The sequence below is a fragment of the Scyliorhinus torazame genome, chromosome 8, assembly GCF_047496885.1.
Source record: "Scyliorhinus torazame isolate Kashiwa2021f chromosome 8, sScyTor2.1, whole genome shotgun sequence".
NCBI classification, from domain to species: domain Eukaryota; kingdom Metazoa; phylum Chordata; class Chondrichthyes; order Carcharhiniformes; family Scyliorhinidae; genus Scyliorhinus; species Scyliorhinus torazame.
The window spans coordinates 172,852,636-172,876,954 of NC_092714.1; the positions used below are offsets into that span (position 1 = coordinate 172,852,636).

The 24,319-nt window shown below is 48.6% G+C and overlaps 1 protein-coding gene across 3 annotated transcripts in view; it reads left to right on the forward strand.

The window, feature by feature from the left end:
- spo11 (SPO11 initiator of meiotic double stranded breaks) overlaps positions 1-24,319 on the forward strand; it is a 171,377-nt gene that overhangs the window by 17,734 nt on the left and 129,324 nt on the right. For 2 of the 3 annotated variants that reach the window (XM_072514521.1, XM_072514524.1), the window contains exons 2-4: positions 287-400; positions 9,019-9,107; positions 16,956-17,022. In XM_072514521.1, the coding sequence (XP_072370622.1) occupies positions 287-400; positions 9,019-9,107; positions 16,956-17,022 (270 nt within the window). The remainder of the gene's footprint in view (positions 1-286; positions 401-9,018; positions 9,108-16,955; positions 17,023-24,319) is intronic. The other variant, XM_072514523.1, reaches the window with a different exon arrangement.

The window sequence follows — 24,319 nt, forward strand, 5'->3', positions numbered from 1 at the left end:
AGTTTTTATGAGAGTTGGGGCTCTCCTTGTTCAGGGGAAGCCCTGCCCCTTTAAAGGGGCAGTTCATATTCTGGGGAGGTTATGGGAAACCGTACGGTCTGATCCCCTACCTCCAAAGGGGTTATAACAGTAATACAGATCTGATTGTTCATAAGATCTTGACAATACATCTGTTCGCACTTTTGAGTTTTCACACCTTATTCAGAGTGTCCCAGTTTTGCTATGACAATTGCTGTGCGCTGTTTCTGTACAGTAAACGTACTGATTAATGTCACTTCATTTTCAGTTCGGATGTTCTTAAAGCAATTGAAAATATTATCAAAGAGACATTCACATGCCTTGCAAAGGGAGAAGCTCCAGTTATTACTTTCGGTAAACGATCATCCTGGGATAATATTCGGTATGTTTTTATTATATTCATACAAAGCTCCAAGTATTAAATGCACATCTGCAAAATGAAACGCCTTATCAATATTATAGAAGTGAAGCAAGTCACACTGATTTGGGGTTTTTAATAAATGCTTAAATACTTAATGAGCAGAAATCAATAAGCCGTTTTTTGTAGTTAACATAGTCTGAATTAATTACTTTAGAAATGCAATGAAAAGTAAAAAAATGTGTAGATTACAAGGTGAATAGCAGTACTGGGGTGTGGAGGGATATAAACTAGAAGGACATTGCAGAGTTGGGTCCAAATCTAGTAGATGACAACGCATTCAAGGAATTTTGAGATGAAAGGGAGGTTAAATAATCTTTCTTATAATAATCTTTATTATTGTCACAAGTCGACTGACATTAACACCGCAATGAAGTTACTGTGAAAATCCCCTAGTCGCCACACTCCAGCGCCTGTTCTGGTACACAGAAGGAGAATTCAGACTGCCCAATTTACCTAACAGCACGTCTTTCGGGACTTGTGGGAGGAAACCAGAACTCCCGCAGGAAATCCACGAAGATACGGGGCGAACGTGCAGACTCTGCACAGACAGTGACCCAAGCCGGGAATTGAACCTGGGACCCTGGCGCTGTGAAGCAACAGTGCTAACCACTGTGCTACCTTGCCGCCCTAAAGATGAAGTGGTCAATGACCGGGGTTGGTGTGGTAGGGTGGGGGGGGGGGGGGGGCTGTAAATGATGGCAATCATTTGGGAGATGCACAATGCCTGAGAAGAGGGAACCAGTTTAAAAATCAGACAACAGGGATCAAGAAGGGAAGTTAAGTGGTCATCATTTTATTTGGAATGGGAAAAGGAATTCGGCGGTTTGACTGATAGACATTGTAGCCACTTAAATTGGCCAACTCCTGATTCAAAATGGCAAACGGCAAAGGCTGATGGGAAAGTCAGCCAACAAGACAAAAACCAGCAGCTGCAGGTTTGCTGTGTATTTACCTCTGCAAAACCCAGCCAACGTCGAGACCAGCGACCATCAGCATAACAAAGTAAACCGCCATCTACATACTGATGAGCAATCCCCGGGAACAATAAGTAACATTTTGACACACAAAGCAAAGCCAGACTCCTCGGCGCCCGCAGGAGCCAAAACAAAGGAGGTGAACGAGCACCTCAAGTCCGCCCATCGATCAGGGAACCGCTCCAATATTGGAGAAAATCGAACCAAGCGATTGGGACAAAGTCCAATCACTTGGGATCAGGTACATGGTCCGCCCCGAAAGGCGGGAAGCCCCTGGGGACTATAAGAGTTGAGCCCCAAGTTCAAATCGCTCTCTTCTTCACTCGTCACCTCTCTTCACCGCTCTCTTCTTCCTGCCCGGGTCACCCAGCAAAAGGAACCAACATTGACCGTGACCGGCACAGTGACTCCAGTGATCATCGAAGCCAGTAAGTCTTAATTCAATGCTCGTTACGAGATAGGCGCTCCTAGCTACCAATCCGTACCAACTTCGAATCCCGCAGATTCAGAACCTGAACGAAAGGCCATTTGTTCCCCTGACCTGGCGGGTCAAAGTTAAGTATAGGCCTGTTAGTTGTAGAAGTAGCTTAGACGTAGAATTTGTGCATGAGTAGCGATTACTGTGTATAATAAATGTGCTTTGATTTAAATCTTACTAATCGGTGTATTGGATTATTGATCAGTACTCGGACTTGAACCTCGTGGCGGTATCATAAAGATACCTGGCGACTCGAGAGCAAAGGTAATAAAACAGAGCAATTGAACCAAGAAGAAAATTAGCAACATTATTTGGCGACATCCTGACGGGACCCGATCTAGAAGTGGAAAACCACTCCGGGAGAACCCAGAATTTGAATTGGCGATCCAATTGGAAACAGAAAACCACAAGTGTTCAAGCAGTTCTGATCAATACTCATAAATTTGGAAGTGTGTGTATGCATGCGTAACTAACAGGGCGATAAGGTGAAACTGATAGATTTTTTGTTGCGACAAAACTGTCGGACGTTTGTATTTCGGAAAGTAGCGAACGCCATACCCGTATTTACAGCACCGCCTTAATATCCCTGTCCCAAATTTGAAGCACAGTAACAAGTTTTACAACACCAGGTTAAAGCCCAACAGGTTTGTTTCGATGTCACTAGCTTTCGGAGCCTGCTCCTTGGGTGAATGAAGAGGTATGTTCCAGAAACATATATATAGACAGATTCAGAGATGCCCGACAATGCTTGGAATGCGAGCATTAGCAGGTGATTAAATCTTTACAGATCCAGAGATGGGGTAACCCCAGGTTAAAGAGGTGTGAATTGTGTCAAGCCAGGACCGTTGGTAGGATTTCGCAGGCCAGATGGTGGGGGATGAATGTAATGCGACATGAATCCCAGGTCCCGGTTGAGGCCGCGCTCGTGTGCGGAACTTGGCTATAAGCTTCTGCTCGGCGATTCTGCGTTGTCGCGCGTCCTGAAGGCCGCCTTGGAGAACGCTTACCCGGAGATCAGAGGCTGAATGCCCTTGACTGCTGAAGTGTTCCCGACTGGAAGGGAACATTCCTGCCTGGTGATTGTCACACGATGTCCGTTCATTCGTTGTCGCAGCGCCTGCATGGTCTCGCCAATGTACCACACTTCGGGACATCCTTTCCTGCAGCGTATGAGGTAGACAACGTTGGCCGAGTCGCACGAGTATGTACCGCGTACCTGGTGGGTGGTGTTCTCACGTGTAATGGTGGTATCCATGTCGATGATCTGGCACGTCTTGCAGAGATTGCCATGGCAGGGCTGTGTGGTGTCGTGGTCACTGTTCTGAAGGCTGGGTAGTTTGCTGCAAACAATGGTTTGTTTGAGGTTGCGCGGTTGTTTGAAGGCAAGTAGTGGGGGTGTGGGGCTGACCGTGGCAAGATGTTCATCTTCATCGATGACGTGTTGAAGGCTGTGAAGAAGATGTCGCAGTTTCTCCGCTCCGGGGAAGTACTAGACGACGAAGGGAATTATGTCGGTTGTGTCCCGTGTTTGTCTTCTGAGGAGGTCGGTGCGGTTTTTTGCTGTGGCGCGTTGGAACTGTCGATCAATGAGTCGAGCGCCATATCCCGTTCGTACGAGGGCATCTTTCAGCCTCTGTAGGTGTCTGTTACGCTCCTCCTCGTCTGAGCAGATCCTGTGTATACGGAGAGCTTGTCCATAGGGGATGGCTTCTTTAATGTGTTTAGGGTGGAAGCTGGAGAAGTGGAGCATCGTGAGGTTATCCGTGGGTTTGCGGTAAAGCGAAGTGCTGAGGTGACCGTCCTTGATGGAGACGAGTGTGTCCAAGAAGGCAACTGATTTTGGAGAGTAGTCCATGGTGACTCAAGGACGGTACAGTCAGCCAGATTAGAGCAGCTAGATGGACCCATCTCTTGCAGGGGCGGGACATCACTGTTAAAAGGACAAAGACGCACACCTATTTAGCCGACAACTTACAGTACCCCGGAACCCCCCATGAATGCGAAATTATCTCTCCACACCACAACACAGGCCCCTTTATTGCTAAAACACCCCCTAGACAGATAAGCAGTTCAACCCAGAGCCCCCAGCACACAGACACGTGTGAGCCCATAAAGATCTATGTGGATGGATCTTCCACAGTCTTGGATGGGAAGCGCATAACAGGTTGCAGTATCTATGTCGAGGACATGCAGAGACGCGCCCTTGAGGAAATATCGTTAAAACTTTCAAGCCACTTAGGCGCAGACGGAAAACCCTTCCCCTCAGCCCCATTGCTCCGTCACATTTTAGAGCGAGCACAGAACAGGACCTTTGGGATAGTCGAGGTTCGCAGTCACCATCGTTCCTCCCCCCCCCCCTGGAAATGTGAAAGCAGACGCACTGGCTAAGGAAGGTTCCAAACATGGATATTTTTGGACACCCCCGAAGGCGCACCAGTGAGTGCAGTTCAGGTCTCACAGACAAAGATCGAGGATCTAGTGGAGGCCCAGAAGCAGGACAGCAATCTCAGGAAGATGGTAAAAGGAAAATATCCAGCTCTCTATGAGAGGTTCAAAAATGCACTGACCACACATGACGGTGTGGTGTTAAAAGACACCCTTTAGGTGGTTCCTGAACAGGACAGGAATCAACTGATTTGTTTGTTCCATGACGGTCATGGACATCAGGGAATCGATCCCACTACAGCCCACCTCAAGCAGCTTTGTTGGTGGCCGAATTTAAAGGAAGATGTAAACCATTACATCGAGAATTGTCTTATCTGTGCCCAGAATAATCCGGACAGATATGCCAAAATGAAGGAATGAAAATCGCTTATTGTCACGAGTAGGCTTCAATGAAGTTACTGTGAAAAGCCCCTAGTCGCCACATTCCGGCGCCTGTTCGGGGAGGCTGGTACGGGACTTGAACCGTGCTGCTGGCCTGCCTTGTTCTGCTTTAAAAGCCAGCGATTTAGCCCAGTGAGCTAAACCCAGCCACACCCGACCCGTTAATGGCCCCTGGACTAACCTCCAGATTGATTTTATAGGATCATTGCCCCCTTGCAGGAATGGCTGTAAGTATGTACTTGTGGTAATTGACACATTTACAAAATGGGTGGAAGCATTCCCAGCCCGCACAATCACTGCAAAAACCACAGCCAAGCTTTTGACCCACCACATCTTTACAAGACGGGGACTCCCCCACAGCATTGAATCAGACCAAGGTTCCCATTTTACGGGACGTGTCACGCAGAACGTCCTCACGATATTTGGCATCACCCAAAAATTCCACATAGCATACCACCCACAGTCGAGTGGTATCGTGGAGTGCATGAATCGGACCCTAAAATCCACCCTCAGAAAAATGGTCCAGCAGAACAACACCACTTGGGACTCAGTCCTCCCTTTTGTGCTGATGTTTTTGGTAGATACAATTTCTACTTCCACAGGTTACACCCCACACACTCATGACCGGATGCCCCATGAAAGGCACAGAATTTTTGTTCGGTTTAGACTTGACCAGCCCCGAAGTGACGGCCCTCACACACGAGAAAGCAGTAGAGCAATTAGTTGAAAATTTAAAACGGCTCAGCTAGCAGCCGCAGTGAAATTGGTCACCAGAAAGAAACGGAGCAAGTCGAAACAAGACAGTGCATGCGACTGAGTACAGCATAGGACAGCAAGTTATGCTCTCCGTATATAACCCCAGCACATTCCTGTCACCAAAATACTTGGGTCCGTACTCCATTGCGGACAAAGTAAGCCCCTCCGTATATAAAATAAAGTATCCCAACGGTAAGACTGCGTGGTTCCATATCAACCAGCTGAAGGCATATGGGACACAGTCGAACCACGCACACCACGTCATGCTCGACGCAGCACACTACACCCCACCCACAGCCAACATAACCCTACCCTCCCCCAATACGTCCAGCCCAGCCACGGACTCGACCTTGACTCCACCCCCGAAATATACACTCCGCCCTGGAATGCCCACCGATTGCAGCAGCAGAGACAGCGACTGTGACTCGGACGATAGCCACAGCACGCCTCCCTACTATCCCCATGCAACAGGCCCCACACCCAGCGATTCCGACTACGATCCGAGTGTTCCCTTCATGATCACTTTCCTAAACAAACCCCACCACCGAACCACACTGACGACCCCGATTCTGTCCCCACACAACTAGACCCCAACTATTGGCACCGGGATAACTCGTTTCGACTCGTCCGCAACAACGAGAGCGACCCCACCTCACACCATGCAGCCCTTTCAGCCCTGACACACTCAAGAGTTTGGCACCCGGGAGAAGATGACGACCTTGGGTCTGACTCCCAAACCGAGAACCCCTTTGCGACCCTGTTCGCAACCGAGAACTGAGGTGTCCAGATGATGTTTTAAAAGGAACCGCTTGGGAGAAGTGGTGTCCTTTCTGATGGAACCTGCCGCATGTTTTATGTTGTTTGTAAGTTTGTTAAATGTTGTATGTCAGACAGGAAAAAAGAATTTCATGGCCCCACGCCTTTTCGGCCGAAACCTCTGAGGACTTGCCCCCAAGAGATTTGCTATTGGCCAGACGCTAGTTCAGCGGAACTAGTTTGTCTGCAGACACTTATTAAGGTCCCAGATGCCGATTCAGCGGAACTTGTCTGTCAACAGATACCACACGCCCGTTCATAACTGCCCTTCTGGTTCGAAGGAAAGAACCACCACGGCAAGCCCACCACGATGACTACATTTCTTGCCCGTTCTTGTCGGTTGCACAGGCAGTGGAGACACGGCTTGGGATCAACCCTGACTGGGAACCCCCCCTCTGGTCAACTACGCTCGGGTAGGAGAGACACGGCATTTGTAGCCGTCCTACCCGGGGACTCCATTCAACTCTTACCCGTTTCATTTTGGAAATTTTAGTTCAAAAAGTTTTGGTTTGTTTCAAGTAACCCTTAGGTTGCCAACCACATGCTATTTACATCCTGAAACATTTGGATGGTAAATTGCACAGTCTGCGAGACGGCTCGCACTGGTTCAGTATTTGAAAGTGTGTCTTGTCCTAAAATTCGATTTTTGAAAAAGAAATGAGGGAGTCACACATAGTGACCAATTATAAAGGGAGTAATTGGCACGAAAGGACAGCCAGACAATCTACGAGATGTTAAACCAAGATAGTTACAGACACTATGCTTGTTTCCACAGTAAAGTCCAGAAGCTCCAGGACCGGAGAAGAAAATAAACGAAAAGAAGAAGCACCATGAGGACTTCCTCAGGATGGCTTATCTTTATGGACATTTGGTTGCGAGTGCACGCGAACCCCATGACTTCAAGCCACCCAGCCGTTAATGTTTCACTTCCCCACAGTACCCAGAACCCAGTCACCAGCGACACCACACCATCTTGGTGTGCCAGGTTTATAACCTGGTACTGTCTGTCCTATGTAATAGAAACCTTACTAGTATTAGCGATACTCTGCTGCATCGTGCAGACTATGCGACTAAGGAAATGGAGAAGGAGAGCCTACCGCGCTCGAACCCCGGTATATTGGATCAGATCCCCTATTTTCGGATACGACCAGACCCCCGACCCCCGCAATCTATAATAAACAGCATTCATTTGCGGTTTTATTGTAAATAAAGAAATGTAAAGAACTGTTCATGAGCAAATTGTACGATCCTGAGCTTGACTGCCAAGCCAGGAAAAATGTGTATAAACTGCTATGATTTTGTTTTTATGGTTGAGGAAGGTAGAATGATGAAATGTTTAAGTGAGTGTAGTGTATTAAGAATAGTTAGAGGTTCCCATTTTTATTGTTTTGTAATGCATGTCCCTGTTTGACATAGCGCCCCTTAGAATTGTCAGTTAAAAAGTTTTTGCACAGCTATGGTCAGTGTAGAGGCCATGAAAGAAGTGCCCCCCAGGTCAGGGAATGGAAAGCAACATAGTTATGTGATTTTTCACACTTCTCGTTAGGATCACAAGGAGGGAATGTAACCACTTAAATTGGCCAACTCCCGATTCAAAATGGCAAACGGCAAAGGCTGATGGGAAAGTCAGCCAACAAGACAAAAACCAGCAGCTGCAGGTTTGCTGTGTATTTACCTCTGCAAAACACAGACAACATCGATTCCAGCGACCATCAGCATAACAAAGTAAACAGCCTTCTGCATACTGATGAGCAATCCCCGGGAACAATAAGTAACATTTTGGCACACAAAGCAAAGCCAGACTCCTCGGCGCCCGCAGGAGCCAAAACAAAGGAGGTGAACGAGCACCTCAAGTCCGTCCATCGATCAGGGAACCGCTCCAGTATTGGAGAAAATCGAACCAAACGATTGGGACAAAGTCCAATCACTTGGGATCAGGTACATGGTCCGCCCCGAAAGGCGGGAAGCCCCTGGGGACTATAAGAGTTGAGCCCCAAGTTCAAATCGCTCTCTTCTTCACTCGTCACCTCTCTTCACCGCTCTCTTCCTGCCCGGGTCACCCAGCAAAAGGAACCAACATTGACCATGACCGGCGCAGTGACTTCAGTGATCATCGAAGCCAGTAAGTCTTAATTCAACGCTTGCTACGAGATAGGCGCTCCTAGCTACCAATCCGTACCAACTTCGAATCCCGCAGATTCAGAACCTGAACGAAAGGCCATTTGTTCCCCTGACCTGGCGGGTCAAAGTTAAGTATAGGCCTGTTAGTTGTAGAAGTAGCTTAGACGTAGAATTTGTGCATGAGTAGCGATTACTGTGTATAATAAATGTGCTTTGATTTAAATCTTACTAATCGGTGTATTGGATTATTGATCAGAACTCGGACTTGAACCTCGTGGCGGTATCATAAAGATACCTGGCGACTCGAGAGCAAAGGTAATAAAACAGCAATTGAACCAAGAAGAAAATTAGCAACAACATGATGAGTTCAGAGGGGGCATATGGGAAGGGAAAAATCTGTGTTTGGGGTCGTTGTGGTGTAGTAATTAACCTTTTCATGATATTCTGATTTTTACTATCTTCCACTAAGAAAGTGGGCATAAAACATTATGATTGGCAAAAGGCTGCGAGCTTGATATTTTGACCTGAAAAGTGTGTAGCACGGGGAATCATCAAAGGAGAATAATTAAAAACAACACCTAATGTAGTTATATTTTGCATTTTGATAGGTTTGATGACAATGTTGGCTTGCAGATGGTATCTGATTGTACTGTGAGCAAAGTGAGGTGTGAGTGCTCCAAATCAATCCACAGGTTTGGTAAGTAATTATTGTAGTGATTACTGCTGATAGAAATAGAGCGTGATTAGGCATTAACATTAGCAGCCCTTCCATGCATGTGCATTCAAATGGGAATCATCTCACTCTCTCCCACAGAAGCCGCACTGTGTGTTTCATTTATGGATGGCCATGTGCTTAACCAGAGCCGGCGGCCTGAACCAGCTTCTTCCCAGCTATTTTGCCTGACAGTAACTTAAAACTGTAGGGAGGGTGGTGGAGGGAGAAGAAGGCCTGTAAACTAGCTGGGGGAGGGGAAGCTCAGGAACTTGGAGGTGGGTGGTGCAAGTGAAGTAGAAAGAATGAGGAGTGACAGTATAACTTAAATGACCAAGGAAGCCAGCGGTAGGAAGGATAAATATTTATGTTACTTTAAAGATCAGGGCTGCATATAGCAGTAAATATGTACAAGCACAGACCCCTTGGGACAACCAACGTGCTCGATTTAATGAGTCCCAGCTGAATGGGCCTCTGCCCCCCTTTTGGGAAGCTCGTACTCCATGAGCCCCACGGGGAGACTGATAATAGTTTTCCCGTTGGCCTTGTGGGGGTTATGACAACCCCGCCCCCTCCAAGTTTGAAGGTTCCCCCTCTATAGTCATCTGAGGAGGCCTTCTACACCGCTTCGCCTGAGGCTGTGCTTCTGCCAGCGATGAGTCTGGGTCAGGTGATGTGTACCAGTTGGTAAACCGCCTTTTTCTGGCCGACGTCTAAGGGCTCTTGCTACGATTTTGATCCCGGACACGACATTGTCCATCTGCTTGAACATCTCTCTGTCCATATCCGAGCTGGAGTCATCTTGGTCCTGTTGGTCCAGTCGATGGACCATGGTCGGATGGGTTCCCTGGCTGAGGGATGGTTCCTGGCAAGGTGGAGGTATTGACATCCCTGGTTGGCCATCCTTTAGCCCGGGCTCCCGCTTCTTAAGGTGTTCCACATGCTGACATTGGATCCTCCTTTGGACGCTTACTTTGCAGGCGACTGGCCGTGTTCTCTGGACTATGACTCCTGGGAGCCAGAGTGCACGATCTTCAAAATTGCAGACGTAGACCATGGCTCCTGGTTGGAACTTCCGACCGTCTCTGCGCTTCTTGCTGCACTTCCACTTTCCATATGGGAGAGGTGGGGCAAGTGGTGCGCGCAGCACCATCGGGGGATTGGGGAAGTTGTGAACACGTGTAAATTATTAAAAGAATTTGATCTCAACAATATGACGCCTCCAGCACGTTCCTCCGCAATGTGGGTCGAGCATAAGTCCCATACCGCATTTCCCCGGAGAAGGTGGTCCTGGATGCCCACCCACCCCACCCCATGCCGCATCTCCCCGGAGATGGTGTTCCTGGATGCCTCTTTTCCCCCCCCCCCCCCCCCCACCCTGCGCCCCCCACACGTCCTGGCACACCACGTGCAGGTGATGGGTGTGAGCGAGCACTCAGCAGACAGGCAAGGGTCAGACAATGGTATTGAATGAGGAGCACAGCGCTCCGCTCTCAGCGGGTTATCATCACTCTCCCATCCCTGGACAGTGACCTGCTGTTAGTGCCAACATAGTCTCATCACCCTGGAGTGATGTTACACAGACCCTTCGGGGGTGAGAAATGGTTGGGGAGGGGGGGGGGGGGGGTGCGGCTTACCCTCCAGGTTTGCCGGACCCCGCCGCTGCCTCCTGTCCTCCTCCTCCGGCTGGTCTTGCAGATCTTCACCGGCCTCGTCCTCCAGCCCCTCCCCGTCCAGCGCATCCTCGCCCTCCTCGGAGGTGGATAAAGGTTCCTTGCCCTCCAGCATATCGCCCCACTGCAGTGCCAGGTTGTGGAGAACAGAGCAGACCACCACAAAGCGGGCAATCCTCTGAGGGGTGTACCACAGTGCACCACAGAGTGGTCGAGGCATCGGAACCACATCGTTGAGTCCGATGCACCACTCGATGACAGCCCGGTGGCTGCATGAGCCTTGTATCGAACCTCCGCTTCAGTCACCAGCCTCCCTACTGGCATCATTAACCAGGTCCTCAGCGGGTACCCCATATCCCCCAAGAACCAACCGGCCATCCTGGGGTGGTCCTCAAAGAGGGCAGGGATGTCCGACTGCCCTAGGATTTAGCTGTCGTGCACACTTCCTGGGAAGCGTGCACACACGTGCGCGATCTTCATGTGGTGGTCGCAAACGAGCTGGATGTTGAGTGAGTGGAACCTCTTCCCGTTGATGTAGGGCACTCCCAGGTGGCCTGGTGAGTGCAAGATGACATGCGTGCCATCTATTGGCCCCTGGACCTAGGGCATCCTGTTGATGGCGGAGAATCCTGCTGCCTGTGATTTTTTTTGGCATTTGGTCCATGTCAAAGTTTATATAGTCCGTTGCCCAGGCCTCATTGATGCACTTGTGGGCTATAGCATGTGAGATGACGCACAAGTCCCCGCTTGAGCCCTGGAATGACCCTGAGGTGTAAATGTTCAGGGCTGCGGTGGCCTTGATGGCCAATGGAAGTGGGCATCCTCCTCCTCCACGTGGTACCAAGTCTGCAAGGACATGGCACAGGTGCCGCCCCTTCCCCTTGTTGAGACGGAGCCCCCTGTTCAAATGACCAGCGATTCCTGCACATGGGCTGCTGCCTCGAGCCTCTGTAAACATTGCTGCCACCGTCTTCTCTGCCGTCTGACCGCCTGGCCAGCCAGCAGCACCACGAGGCCAGCTTCCGCAGGGTCCAAGATATCGTCCATACGGTTCAATATCTGTAAGGAATTGGAGAATGTGTGAGACTGACAACCAGCAGTATCTTCCACCCCGGGACCCTCCAGACCCCCATTCCTCCCCCACATCCCCTTCCATCTGACACGCCCTGCCCATGCACCCCCCTGCTATAGCGGGGACCCGTGCTTACCGGACCCCACACCCAGTACCCCACACACCCGCACGTAACGTTACCTGGACCGGGCCTGGTCCCTTCCCCGGTGCACACACCTACCCTCTGGTCACAGAAATGTCCCTACTGCTGGGGCTCAGCGCCTGCGTGTTCGGATGTTGGCTGCTGTGTCTGTGGTGTTGCTACCTGCAGTGCTCAGGCACATGGTTTGATTGGGATGCGAGGCAATAACCCCCACATGACACATGGCACGCTCACCCATGGGGAGCCACTTGGGATGTGTGAAATACTCACTTAACTACAATTGCCAATTCCGTATTAGCAATCTCCTTCAGCCCCGTGGCCAGAGGCCTCTGCAGTCAGTGGGAGTTATGGGTGGTCAGTGGGGCAGGCGGGCTAGAGCTGGGAAATCCCCGGAACAGGACCACACAGTCCAGGCGCTGGCATGCCACCCCCCCCCAACCCAACTGATGGCAGCTTTTCCCGACTGATGCTGGCTCTCCAACCCCTCCTCTGCGCACCGGGACAGCAACCCCAGTGCCCCGTTTTTTTTGCCTGTGAGCGAAGATGGCTACTCACATCCCCCTCAAATCCCGCAGCAGCCCTTCTGCCAGCTTCAAGTTTTTAAAAAGGAGTACTAATCAGTGACCACATGCTGGGGAGGCAGTTAGATAGGGGGTCGCTCTCATTAATTGCATGGTGTAGCCACTTGGGTTGGCCACTTCCCGACCTAAAATAGAGATCCGCAAAGACTACAGGGAAATTCAGCCAACACAAGCAAAAACTAGCAAGTGCAAAAATCCTGTGTATTAGAACTTGCAAAAGCCCAGACAGCACTGAAACTCACAGCCATCTGCATACTGATGAGCGATCCCCGGGTACAATTGAAACATGTAAGGTGAATGAGGCCAAGTCAGACTCCTCGGCGCCAGCAGGAGCCAAGACAAAGGAAGGCCAACGGACATCTAGGGACCGCCCAGGGATCAGGGAACAACTCCAGTATTGCAGAAATCGATCCAAGTGATCGGAACGCAGTCCAATCACTTGGAGCCAGGTATGGGGTCTGCCCAAAGGGGCGGGAAGCCCCTGGGGACTATAAAATAGAGTCCCCAAGTTCAAATTGTCCTTCTTGGCAGGGTCACTCAGCAGCGAATCAACCCTTAAGAGTGAACTGCCCAAGCTGCCGCATCAACCAAGTAAGTCTCCAGTCAACGCACGCTACGAGATGGGCGCTCCTAGCTACCAGTCCATACCAGCTTTTGAATCCTGCAGACTCCGATCGAACGAAAGGCCATTTGTTCCCCTGACCTGGTGGGCCAATTCCGAAGCTAAGTATAGGCCTTTTAGTGATAGAGAATAGTCTAGAAAGTAGAATTTATGCATGAGTAGTGATTTACTGTGTATAATAAATGTGTTTTGATGTGAATCTTACTAATTGGTGTGTGGAGTTATTGATCAGTACTTGAACTTGAACCTCGTGACGGTATCATAAAGATACCTGGCGATAATTTTTAAGATACAGAATTGCACCAGGATTAAATAATCAATCAGATGCTCAGCAATTTAATACAATTTTGTATTCTGTGGTTCAATTGATGACAGTGATATCCAGACAAGTCATTAGTGAATTATCTGACAAATTTGAAACGGTAATAAAATCCTTTGACAGCTACATTACCTGACAGAGTAACAGAATTTTGGAAAGAGCAGAATTTAATAGAAGGATCCAAAGTCTGGAGAACCATTAGACCTCTCCATCTATGATTTGTATCAGTTGGCTGAAGGCAGGGAATATGGTGACCTGAAGACAGCTGATATGAGACCACATAACAGTTGGGGTAACTGAAGATACACTTTCTGATCCGCTTCAACCCAAAGAAAATTTAACTTTGGAGAAGGCGATATAGATTGTCAGACAATCTGAGGTCTGTCAGCAAAGTAGATCAATATTGAGGGGAAGAGGAACCATGGTACAGAACATCCCCAATGATGGTACAACTCATTAAACATCAAAATATAAGACACTCCAGGGCAATGAAGATTGAATGTCATCAACACTTTAGATGGCTGTAAACCATCCCAATGCTGTGGTGCCAAAAAGCCTCACGGGTGTGAAAAGTGTCCTGCAAACATGGCAGAGTTTTTCCACTGTAAAAGGAAAATTTTGCTTCTAGAATCACTCCAATCCAGGAACAAGCAAATATTGGGATTCTATATGTGATTTGCAAACAGGAATTTTTTTTCGCCTGAGCCAAAATTGTCCTTAATTTCATCGAAACAGCGGAAGACTTCAAGGAACAGACAGTCATTGAGGATACCAAGTTGGAGAACCTCCAACCTAGTGACCTCGACTGGAACTTTCGTGCAAAAGTTTTGACACTCTTTGCTGAGGCAGGTAGTCCAGCTCCTTTCCAAAAAATGAAGGTAACCTTCTTCAGCCTGAAGAGGAAACGGATCAGCTAGATGAATGAATACTTTAGCGTGACCATGACTTTTCATCACTTGGCAAACCATCAGAGAAGATTAAAACCTAGACGATAGTAGAAGGTACAATCCCGCATTCATCTGTCAATATTGACCCCTTCGGAAGTGCATCCACATTGATCCGTCTGCCAGAACTGGTGGCCAGGGTGCAAATAACCAAATGATGTCAGAACTAGAGACAAACTGATTAGATGAGGTCCACTGTTGTTAGAGGATACTGACCTTCCTACCACAGCAGGGTTACAGCAAGTGGGCAGACAGCACAATCTAGGATTCCCCAAAACCTCAGGAATCAGGAGCTGCACTGAGTCATCATTCCAAAGGCAGCATGGTGGACGACGTTAAAAAGAGCCAGTGTCAATTGAATGACCGAGGGTAGGGAACATAGTCAAGGTAAAGAAAGAGTTAAATCTATGATACTTGACCATGAAAGAGAAAGTATTGATAGGAAACGCACAAAAGCAATGAGAGGAAGAAAAGGATCAAGTGTTGGAACAAAGAACAAACAAACCACCAAATACTGCAGCTTCTACTGAAGAACAATCAAGTCAGAACAAAGACAGCCAAGTGAGTCTACTATTCCTCCAAGTTTTGAAAGAACACAGTTATTGAGAGTTGTGCAATCTCCACATTATTTAAACCTGTGACATCAGAGACTTGGGGAAGAAGGGGTTGCATGTAAATGTAAATGTCTTTGGATGAAGATTTGGAAGAGAGGTGTAGTATTAGGGTTAATGTTGGACTTGGAAAGAGTACCGCCCACATAATGGTGTAAGGGAGTCACATTACTAGTCATAATCTGTTAGTAGTCTGAAATGTGATAGCACATGGCTTGGATTGAAGAAGCCGACTGTCTTGTGAGTTTTACGTGGATTATGTTCTACAATAAATAATTACTACTTAGACTCTACATCACTGGGAATACTTTGGAATGTGTACCTATATTCGATAAGGTGCCACACAAAATGTTAATAGTCAAGATAAGGGCTCATAGGAACAGAGGCCTTAGGAGCAGGAGTAGGCCATTTGGCTGTTTGAACTTGTTCCATCGTTGAGTAAGGTCAAGAATGATCTGGTTGTGATCTCAACTCCACTTTCCTGTCTGACCCCATAACTCTTGACTCGGATGTGTATCAAAAATCTGTTTAATTTTGCCTTGAATAAATTCAGTTCCCCAACTCATGGAATTGAGGGCAAATATAGAAGGTTGGGTAATGGACAGGAAGCAGAAAATGGCCATATACAGTGCATTTTCAAGTTGGTGGGCTGTGACTAGTGGAGTGTTACAAAGATCAATGCTAGGGCCTCAACTATTTACAATCCATATTAACGAATTAGATGAGACAGAAATTAATGCATCTAAGTTTTCTGACGATACAAAGCTCGAAAAGGTAAGCTATGGGTAGGACACGGGCTGCAAAGAGATTTGGACAGGTTAAGTAAGTGGGCAACAAGATAGCAGGTGGTGTTTAATATGGGGAAGTGTGAAGTTTTTTAGGTATTAATAGAAAATCAGAATATTTTTTTGAATTAACTTGTAAATGTTCTTGTTCTAAGAGACTTGGATGTCCTTGTGCAAGGAATGCAAGAAGTTAGGATGCAGGTACTACAAGCAATTAGTAAGGCAAATGACATATTGGCCTTTATTGCAAGAGGATTGAGGTGCAGAAGTGAAGACAGCTTGCAATGATTGTATAAGGTTTTGGTGAGACCACATCTGGAATACTGTGGGCACCTTTGGCCTCCATTATTTAAGATAGGATATATTGTATTGGAGGAAGTACAGTGTTCACTAAACTGGTCTCTGTATTGAGTGGGTTGTTGTATGATGAGAGGCTGAGTAAATTGGACCTATATCCCCTGGAGTTTAGAGGGAAGAGAGGCAATCACATTGAGTCACAAGATTCTGAAGGGGCTCGATGAGGTAGAGCTGAGAGGTTGTTTCTGCTCCTCGGGGAATCTAAAACACGGCCATGGTATCAGGATAAGGAGCCAATCATTTAGGACTGAGCTGAAGAAAAATTACTTTGCTCAAAGGAACCTTTGCAATTCTCGACCCTGCATAGTTCTGAATCTCCATCGGTGAATACGTTTGAATGAGCAGGAAAGTGGTCTATCAGCCGTAAACTTATTGAATGGCAGAGCAGGCTCAATGGGCCAAGTGGTCTACTCCTATTGTGTTCTTATCTCCTACAGGTGCTTATATAAATGTATGTTATTGTTTGTGTGAAGCGCTGAGATGTTTTGATGCAGTGCGGTTCAAAAACAGTATAAAAACTATTTAGAAAGCTCCCAAGTATCCTGCTCCCAGTTCAGTGCTATAAAGTGCGAAGGACTAGTCTGGGGTGCCTTGTGATAACAGCTAAGATTTGGGGATGATTATGTGGAGAATATGGATCTTTTTCTTACCACTGTTAAGACACAGGCAGAAATAATATGTTTTTGAAGACAAAGATTTCTGGTACGAATAACGTTTTGTCTTACAGCTCTAATACTTAAGACCTTGTCAATGATCTACAAGTTGGTGCAGAGCAATACTTATGCAACTAAAAGGTGATGGAATGTTAAGTTGATATTTCTGCACTGTATGTTCTATGTAATTGATATGATATGGAAGGTAGAAAATAAATAATTCTGGAAGTTGTACTAAATAATATCTTGCAATAATTTATTGTAAATTCACACCATAAGATAAACAAAAGCTGGGTATCAAAATCACTTGATAAACTCCATCTGAAATGGAAACTCCTCTATGCGCTATTTGAATAAATGGGTTTATGATTTCAGTCATATAACCCACACAGGAATTTGATCATTGGATACACTAATTTGGCTCAGCATAAATTTGCTCTATTTTTGTTTTATTCATGTATATGCCAATAACAAGGCTTCCTATTTGTTTCCCACTCCTAGTTTCCCTTTAGGAAGATGGTGATGAGCCACCTTCTTGAACTGCTGCAGTCCATGTGGCAAAGGTGCTCCCACAGTGTTTCTCAGTGGGAAATTCAAGTGGCATTTGGAAGTGATGACGTTCCTGTGAACATGCTGTCCGTGTTTTTCTAACTGGTGGCCGCCGCTGATTTGGGAGCTGTTGAGATTTTGGTGGACTGGTTACCAGTGGTGTAGGAAGTGAATGTTAAATGTGGTAGTTGGGCTATTGATTAGTAAGATTGCCTTATCCTCTGTGATATCAGGTTTCGTGGGTGTTAATGCAATATTATTCCTTATTTTTGTTTGTTATAGCGATTTGAGCATCACCAGCTAGGCCAACATTAATTGCCCATCCCTAACATCCCTTACAAGTGGTGGGGAGTCTCCATGAACTGCTGCAGTCTAGGATTTTAAAACCCATCGTGAGTGAAAAAATGGCAGTAAACCTCCAAGTCAGGATGGTGTAGGGGAGCATACAGGTAGTAGTGTTCCAATGTATATGTTACCCTTGGCCTTTTTGGTGGGTGTTGTAACCCTCATGAGGGTGTGTGGACTGTCAGGTTCTCGGTGACCTCGGATGAATACGAACCTCCCCGTTAAGGAGGTGGGGCTTTCCCTTAACGTGGGAAGCCTACCGGACCTAAAAGCCTTGACCCGGATGTGGGTCGGGACGGAGGACTCTTTGGGGAGTGGAGTTGTATATTGTAGTTTATCGTGTGATTAAAACTTTTGTCAACTTTCATCATCGCATCCTTATGGTCACTCTGTCTGAATCTAACAGTGGTTGTGGTTGTGACTTTGGAAGGTGCTGCCAAAGGTCCAGGCGCGCACGGTCCGGCCGGTAGAAGTGCGGCTTGCACTCCGCACAGACCTGGCAGTCCCTGGTGACTGTCCTTCCTCGATGGAGTAGGGCAGATTGCGAGCTTTGACCAGATGGTACAATCGAGTGACCCCCAAGTGACAAAAGCTGTCATGTAGGGCCTGGAGTTGGTCTACTTGTGCGCTGGCACATGTACCTCGGGAGAGGGCGTCTGGGGGCTCGTTGAGTTTACCGGGGTGATACAAAATCTCGTAATTATAGGTGGAGAGCTCGATTCTCCACCGCAAGATTTTATCATTTTTGATCTTGCCCCGCTATGTGTTATTGAACATGAAGGCTACCGACCGTTGGTCAGTGAGGAGAGTGAATCTCTTACCGGCCAGGTAATGCCTCCAATGCCGTACAGCTTCAACGATAGCTTGGGCCTCCTTTTCGACGGATGAGTGTCGAATTTCAGAGGCATGAAGAGTGCGGGAAAAGAATGCCACGGGTCTGCCTGTCTGGTTTAGAGTGGCGGCAAGGGCGACGTCTGAAGCGTCGCTTGCTACTTGAAAAGGCAGTGACTCGTCCACTGCGCGCATCCCAGCCTTGGTGATGTCTGCTCTGATGCGGGTGAAAGCGTGATGTGCCTCAGCCGCGAGAGGGAATTGGGTGGACTAAATGAGTGGGTGGGCCTTGTCCGCCTAGTTTGGGACCCACTGGGCGTAGTAGGAAAAGAACCCCAGGCAGCGTTTGAGGGCCTTGGGGCAGTGGGGGAGGGGGAGCTCCATGAGGGGGTGCATGCGGTCGGGCTCGGGCCGTTTTGGACTACATAGCCGAGAATGGCTAACCGGGTCGTGCTGAACACACACTTCTCTTTGTTATAGGTCAGGGTGAGAAGAGTGGCAGTGCGGAGGAATTTATCGAGGTTGGCATCGTGGTCCTGCTGGTCATGGCCGCAGATGGTGACATTATCTAAGTACGGAAAGGTGGTCCGCAAACCGTACTGGTCGACCATTCGGTCCATTTCCCTTTGGAAGACCGAGACCCCATTTGTGACGCCGAAAGGGACCCTAAGGAAGTGAGCGAGCCGACCGTCTGCCTCGAAGGCAGTGTATGGACGGTCCGACCTCCGGATTGGGAGCTGGTGGTAGGTGCATTACAGGTCAATTGTTAAGAAGACCCGGTATTGCGCAATCTGATTGACCATATCAGATATGTGTGGGAGGGGGTACGCGTCGAGCTGCTTGTACCGATTGATGGTCTGGCTGTAGTCCACGACCATCCTGTGTTTCCCTCCAGTTTTTCCCCCCCAGTTTTAACCACTACCACTTGGGCTCTCCAGGGGCTGTTGCTGGCCTCGATAATACCCTCCTTAAGCAGCCGCTGGACTTCGGACCTGATGAAGGTCTTGTCCTGGGTGCTGTACCGTCTGCTCCTGGTGGCGACGGGCTTGCAATCCGCAGTTAGATTGCCAAAGAGGGATGGGGGGGGTCGACCTTGAGGGTCGCGAGGCCACAAATGGTAAGAACATAAGAACTAGGAACAGGAGTAGGCCATCTGGCCCCTCGAGCCTGCTCCGCCATTTAATGAGATCATGGCTGATCTTTGTGGACTCAGCTCCACTCTCCGGCCCGTACACCATACACCATATCCCCGAATCCCTTTATTCTTTAGAAAGGCATCTATCTTTTTCTTAAAAATGTTTAAAGAAGGAGCCTCAACTGCTTCACTGGGCAAGGAATTCCAGAGATTCACAACCCTTTGGGTGAAGAACTTCCTCCTACTCTCCGTCCTAAATCTACCTCCCCTTATTTTGAGGCTATGCCCCCTAGTTCTGCTTTCCCCGACCAGTGGAAACAACCTGCCCGCATCTATCCTATCTATTCCCTTCATAATTTTATATGTCTCAATAAGATCCCCCCGCATCCTTCTAAACTCCAATGAGTACAGTCCCAGTCTACTCAACCTCTCGTCATAATCTAATCCCCTCAACTCTGGGATCAACCTAGTGAATCTCCTCTGCACTCCCTCCAGTGCCAATATGTCCTTTCTCAGGTAAGGAGACCAAAACTGAACACAATACTCCAGATGCGGCCTCACCATCACCCTATACAATTGCAGCATAACCTCACTAGTCTTGAACTCCATCCCTCTAGCAATGAAAGACAAAACACGATTAGCCTTCTTAATCACCTGTTGCACCTGCACACCAACGTTTTGCGACTCGTGCACCAGCACACCCAGTCCCTCTGCACAGCAGCATGTTTTAACATCTTACCGTTTAAATAATAAACCATTCTGCTGTTATTCCTCCCAAAATGGATAGCCTCACACTTGGCAACATTGAATTCCATCTGCCAGACCCTAGCCCATGAAATGAAATGAAAATCGCTTATTGTCACAAGTAGGCTTCAAATGAAGTTACTATGAAAAGCCCCTAGTCGCCACATTCCGGCGCCTGTTCGGGGAGGCTGTTACGGGAATCGAACTGTGCTGCTGGCCTGCCATGGTCTGCTTTCAAAGCCAGCGATTTAGCCCTGTGCTAAACAGCCCCATTCACCTAATCTATCCAAATCCTTCTGCAGACTTCCGGTATCCTCTGCACTTTTTACTTTACCACTCATCTTAGTGTCGTCTGCAAACTTTGACACATTGCACTTGGTCCCCAACTCCAAATCGTCTATGTAAATCGTGAACAACTGCGGGCCCAACACTGATCCTTGAGGGACCCCACTAGTTACAGGTTGCCAACCAGAGAAACACCCATTTATCCCCACTCTCTGCTTTCTGTAAGTTAACCAATCCTCTACCCATGCTACCACTTTACCCTCAATGCCATGCATCTTTAGTTTATGCAGCAACCTTTTGTGTGGCACCTTGTCAAAAGCTTTCTGGAAATCCAGATATACCTCATCCATTGGCTCCCCTTTATCTACTGCACTGATAACGTCCTCAAACAATTCTACCAAATTAGTCAGACACGACCTACCCTTTGTGAACCCATGCTGCGTCTGCCCAATGGGACAATTTCCCTCCAGGTGCCCCGCTATTTCCTCCTTAATGATAGATTCCAGCATTTTCCCTACAACCGAAGTTAAGCTTACCGGCCTATAATTACCCGCTTTCTGCCAACCTCCTTTTTTAAACCGTGGTGTCACCTTTGCTACTTTCCAATCCTCTGGGACCACCCCAGAGTCTAGTGAATTTTGATAAATTATCACTAGTGCGTTTACAATTTCCCTAGCCATCTCTTTTAACACTCTGGGATGCATCCCATCAGGGCCAGGAGACTTGTCTACCTTTAGCCCCATTAGCTTGCCCAATACTGCCTCCTTAGTGATTACAATCATCTCAAGGTCCTCACCTATCATATCTTTATTTCCATCAGTCACTGGCATGTTATTTGTGTCTTCCACTGTGAAGACTGACCCAAAAAACCTGTTCAGCTCCTCAGCCATTTCCCCGTCTCCTATTATTAAATCTCCCTTCTCATCTTCTAAAGGACCAGGACTGATGGTGCCATTTCCCCGCCGACGGGTGCTGTGCTTCCTGCACACCAGAGATCCCTGACACAGAATAAATGCGCCGGCACCAGAAGGAGGCGGGGGGGCAGACGCTAGCAGGAAACCTCACCCACCCGCCACCGCCGTACCGTTGATCGCCTGAGGGCACAGACATTTTGTTGCTGACGAGCCGGAGGACAACCACGCCTTTCCTGCATTTCGGGCCCACGGGTGCCGCCTATCCAGGTTATGGTCCGGATTAATAAGTTATCGATTTGGATGGAACTTGATACCGGAGCCGCGGTCTCTGTGATCTGCTGCTGCACGTATTACCGAGTCCGCTCTGGGATGTGCCTTAGCGTTAAGAGATACGGACGCCCAGCTGGCGATCATATACCGGGAAACCATTGGAGACTAAGGGCACATCATACGTCCCTGTAGAATACAGGACTTGGTCGGTGAATCTACCACTGGTGGAGGTGAAAGGTTCAGGCCCAAATTTGCTGGGGTATGAACCAGGCTGCCATTCGGGGTCTTCCCTGCATGTGCCATATTCCAAAGAGCAAGGGAAAATATCCTCCGCAAGCTGCCACAGGTGGCAGTTTACCTGAGCAACGTGCTGATTACCGGTTCCTCCGACCAGGAGCATCTGAAAAACCTGGAGGACATGCTGTGTAAGTTCGAGATGGCTGGGGTGTACCTGCGGCGCAGAAAGTGCATTTTCCACACGAAGGAGATGGTCTATTTGGACCTCCGGGTTGACAGGCATGGACTACATCCAGTAGACGATAAAGTCCAGCAGGTGCCAATGGATCCCACGGAACTCCGTTTCTGGGCCTGGTCAACTATTACGGGAAGTTCATCCCAAATTTGGCGACCGTATTGGCCATGTTTCACCTGTTGTTAAAGAAGGGCCGGCGATGGATTTGCCCACTGCAGCAGAGGACGTTTGACAAAGTAAAGCAGCGACTGTCGCCATCCTCCCACTTGCTGACTCACTTCGACCAGTCAAAGCCCTTGTTGCTCACATATGATGCCTCGCCCTACGGAATCGGGGCCGTCCTGGCACACAGGATGGACAATGGTACCAAGCGGCCCATTGCATTCGCTTCACGTACTTTGGCGGCAGCGAAGCGAAATTACGTCCAAATAGAAAAAGAAGGTTTGGCACTGGTTGTCGGTGTTAGATGATTCCATCAATATATCTATGGAGACTTGCGGTTGCGGCTATGCCCGGGTAGGTCTCACGGTCGGCAGCTCCTGCCGACAACGGACTTTTGGGCCCTTGTACGGAGCTCCAGCGGCACTTGGACGACGATTCCCGGTGTGGGAAGGAAACAGTGCGGATCCCCCTGCGCTGTATGGAGTGGACCAGGTGTGGGGCGATCAAAAAAGCTGCTTTGGAGAAGAGAGGGGAACGGGTGTGAAAAGGCAAGATGGCGACCGGCGCGGATCAGGCAGCGTGGGCCCAGTGGTTAAGGGAGCAGCAGGAGTTTCTTAGAAGCTGCTTCACTGAGTTAAAAGTGGAGATGCTGGCCCCTATGAAAGCTTCTATTGAAAGGTTGGTGGAGACCCAGAGGATGCAGGGGACGGCGATTAAGGAGGTGCAGAAAAAGGTCTCTGACAACGAGGACGCGATTTTGGGCCTGGCAGTTAGAGTGGAGGCGCACGAGGCCCTGCACAAAAGATGACAGGAGAAGCTGGAAGACCTTGAAAACAGGTCGAGTAGGCAGAACCTGCGAATTCTGGGTCTCCCTGAAGTTGCAGAGGGGTCGGATGCGAGTGCGTTTGTGACCACGATGCTGGGGACGCTGATGGGCACGGGGGCCTTCCCGCGGCCCCTGGAGCTGGACAGGGCACACAGAGTCCTGGCATGGAAGCCTCAGGCTAACGAGCCGCCGAGAGCTATGGTGGTAAGATTCCACCACTTCACCGACAAGGAATGTGTCCTGCGATGGGCAAAGAAGGAGCGAAGCAGGAAGTGGGAGAACTGCGAGATCCGTATCTGCCAGGACTGGGGTGCAGAACTGGCTAAGAGGCATGCGGGATTCAACCGGGCCAAGGCCGTCCTCCACAGCATAGGGGTGAAGCTCGGGCTGCTACAACCGGCGAGGCTGTGGGTCACGTACCAAGACCAGCACCATTACTTCGATACACCGGATGAGGCGTGGACTTTTATTATTTAAGAACGAGAAGCTGGACTTGAATTAATGGACATCTGTATGTTGTTGGGGCACCCCAGTGGGGCTGGAGGGGGCGGTGTTATGTTGGTTTTCCCCCGTGTTTTCTTATTTTGCCCCTTTGTTCTGGGCACTCGAGGTTCTGGTTCTGTTAGCTGTTTGTATAGAGCTGCGTCACAGGCAGTGGGGACGGGCCGGACAGCAAGATAAGTTCGCGGGGGTGGGGGGGGGAGTTGCTCGTTGTTGGGGATAGCACCCAAAGTTTGTTCATTTGTTTGAGCTTTCTTGACACACTGGAATAAGGGGAGGGCTCTCTCTCCCTCACTTGGTTGGGGGGAGAGGGGGGGGGTGAAAGGGGAGGGCTGGGATGCTGCTTTGCTGGCTGTAGGAGAAGCAACTTTTGGAGTCAAAGGGGGAGTCGGGACGGGGAGCTT